This window comes from Lactuca serriola, chromosome 8, assembly GCF_051521515.1.
Source record: "Lactuca serriola cultivar US96UC23 chromosome 8, Lser_US96UC23_V15, whole genome shotgun sequence".
Taxonomy (NCBI): Eukaryota; Viridiplantae; Streptophyta; class Magnoliopsida; order Asterales; family Asteraceae; genus Lactuca; species Lactuca serriola.
Window position 1 is genome coordinate 72,911,736 of NC_136415.1, and position 1,725 is coordinate 72,913,460.

Genomic DNA, 1,725 nt, shown 5'->3' on the forward strand with positions numbered 1-1,725 from the left:
AAGCTGGAAGGAAGAACTAAATTCTTTATGAATTTTTACCTTCTCAAACCTTCAGAAAATCCATTTTCATTCTGGTTGTCTTTATATATTTTTTGCTAAAGTTTAAATCTGTTTTTGTTTCTTATATTGATGGTTTTACCCAACTTTAAGGACAAAAGAAACTCGTTATGAGTATTTACCATTTTCAGTTGATATACTATCAAAATAAATTTCAGTAATAACTCTGGATGTACAAATCTTTTTAAATTGCGTGTACATACAGCTATAATGTTTGTACATCTTATAAAACTTTTCATTCATCAAAATTATCCATACTCAAAATTACATTTACCCTAAACTCACTAAAGGTGATAAGTTACAGTGATGTCAAAAGTATAAAAATAAATAAATAAATAAAATAAAATAAAAATCCTTTAAGCGATAATTTTCTATGCAAATCTTTGCAGTTATTTTTTTGTAAACACAGCTGTGAGCTGTGTACGTTGTACATTCCACAAAACCCACAAATACGTTTCTCCTGTCTATCAAAACCCATTAGTTAAAACATCACCAAAATATTACCCTCTTTTTATTAACCTTATAGTTTATTGGTTAAAACATCACCAACAGCCCCGTCAGCAACTTATCTCTTGATCCACCAATAGGGATTGTTAGGTTAATTCTAGTTTATAGCCATTGGAGGCTCATTTGAATAAAGCTGATATGGTCCTCTAAAGACCATGTCTTTAGGAGAATAAAGTGGCATGTGGCCACACCTGTTGAAGCATCTGTTGATGCAAGTTTTGTAGGAAATTTTGTTAGTAGCTAGCAATATTTAATCTCCCCTTTGTAATCAATTTTATTATCACGAAATATAGAACCAGTTTGTGTTCTAAATTCTCTCTTTCTCATTTATAATTTACAGTGTGAGTCATGTGTTTTGTTGTGAATCCTCAAGATCCTAAAGGCTCAACTCCAAGAGTTGGTATCAGAGCTTGCGGGTTCACAATCAAAGCTTGGTGTGAGCTTTACTAATGGCACTCATACAACCAAAAGAGAGTGGGAATGGTGGAATACCATTCCAGTGTCCTATGTTGACATCTACAAACTACACGACGTGGACTATAAAAATGGAGGCTATAATGGATGCTCAAGGTGTCTGGGAATCCATCCAACCTACAGGCGGTGTGGCTATAGACGAAAAGAAGAGCAAGAAGGCGCGAGATTTTATTTTCCAGGCGCTACCTGACGATGTAATTCTTGAGGTGACTCAGAAGAAAACGGCGAAGGAGGTATGGGACTCACTAAAGACTCGATATTTGGGAGCCAATCAGGTTCAGAAAGCCAGGAAACATACGCTTCAAAGCGAGTTTGATGCACTACAGATGAAGGAAGGAGAAACGATCGATGAATTTGCAGGAAAATTAAGCGGGATAAGCTCAAGTTATGTAAGCCTTGGTGAGAGCCTAGCCAACAGAGTGTTGGTGAGAAAACTGCTTTGTCTCTGTCCTAGAAAAATATATGCAACTCGTTGCCTCCATTAAGCAATACGCCGATCTCGACGACATGCCGTTCGAAGAAGCCATTGGAAGACTCAAAGCTAACGAATCCCGTTTAAAACTCCAATCGGAAAACACAACGACCGAAGCTATCTTGTTATTGACTCGTTCAGAGGGTCAAGGTGGGCAGAAAAATTATGGGAAAACCTCTGGTGGGAGGGGGCGTGGTTCTTCAAACAACGAACGT

The 1,725-nt window shown here is 37.2% G+C and overlaps 1 protein-coding gene across 1 annotated transcript; it reads left to right on the forward strand.

Annotated features, from left to right (window-relative positions):
* The first annotated feature begins 1,013 nt into the window (after positions 1–1,013).
* Positions 1,014–1,523, forward strand: LOC145067046 (uncharacterized). Its single transcript, XM_079014267.1, has one exon. The coding sequence runs from the start codon at positions 1,014–1,016 to the stop codon at positions 1,521–1,523; it is 510 nt and encodes a 169-aa protein (XP_078870393.1).
* The last annotated feature ends 202 nt before the right edge of the window (positions 1,524–1,725 follow it).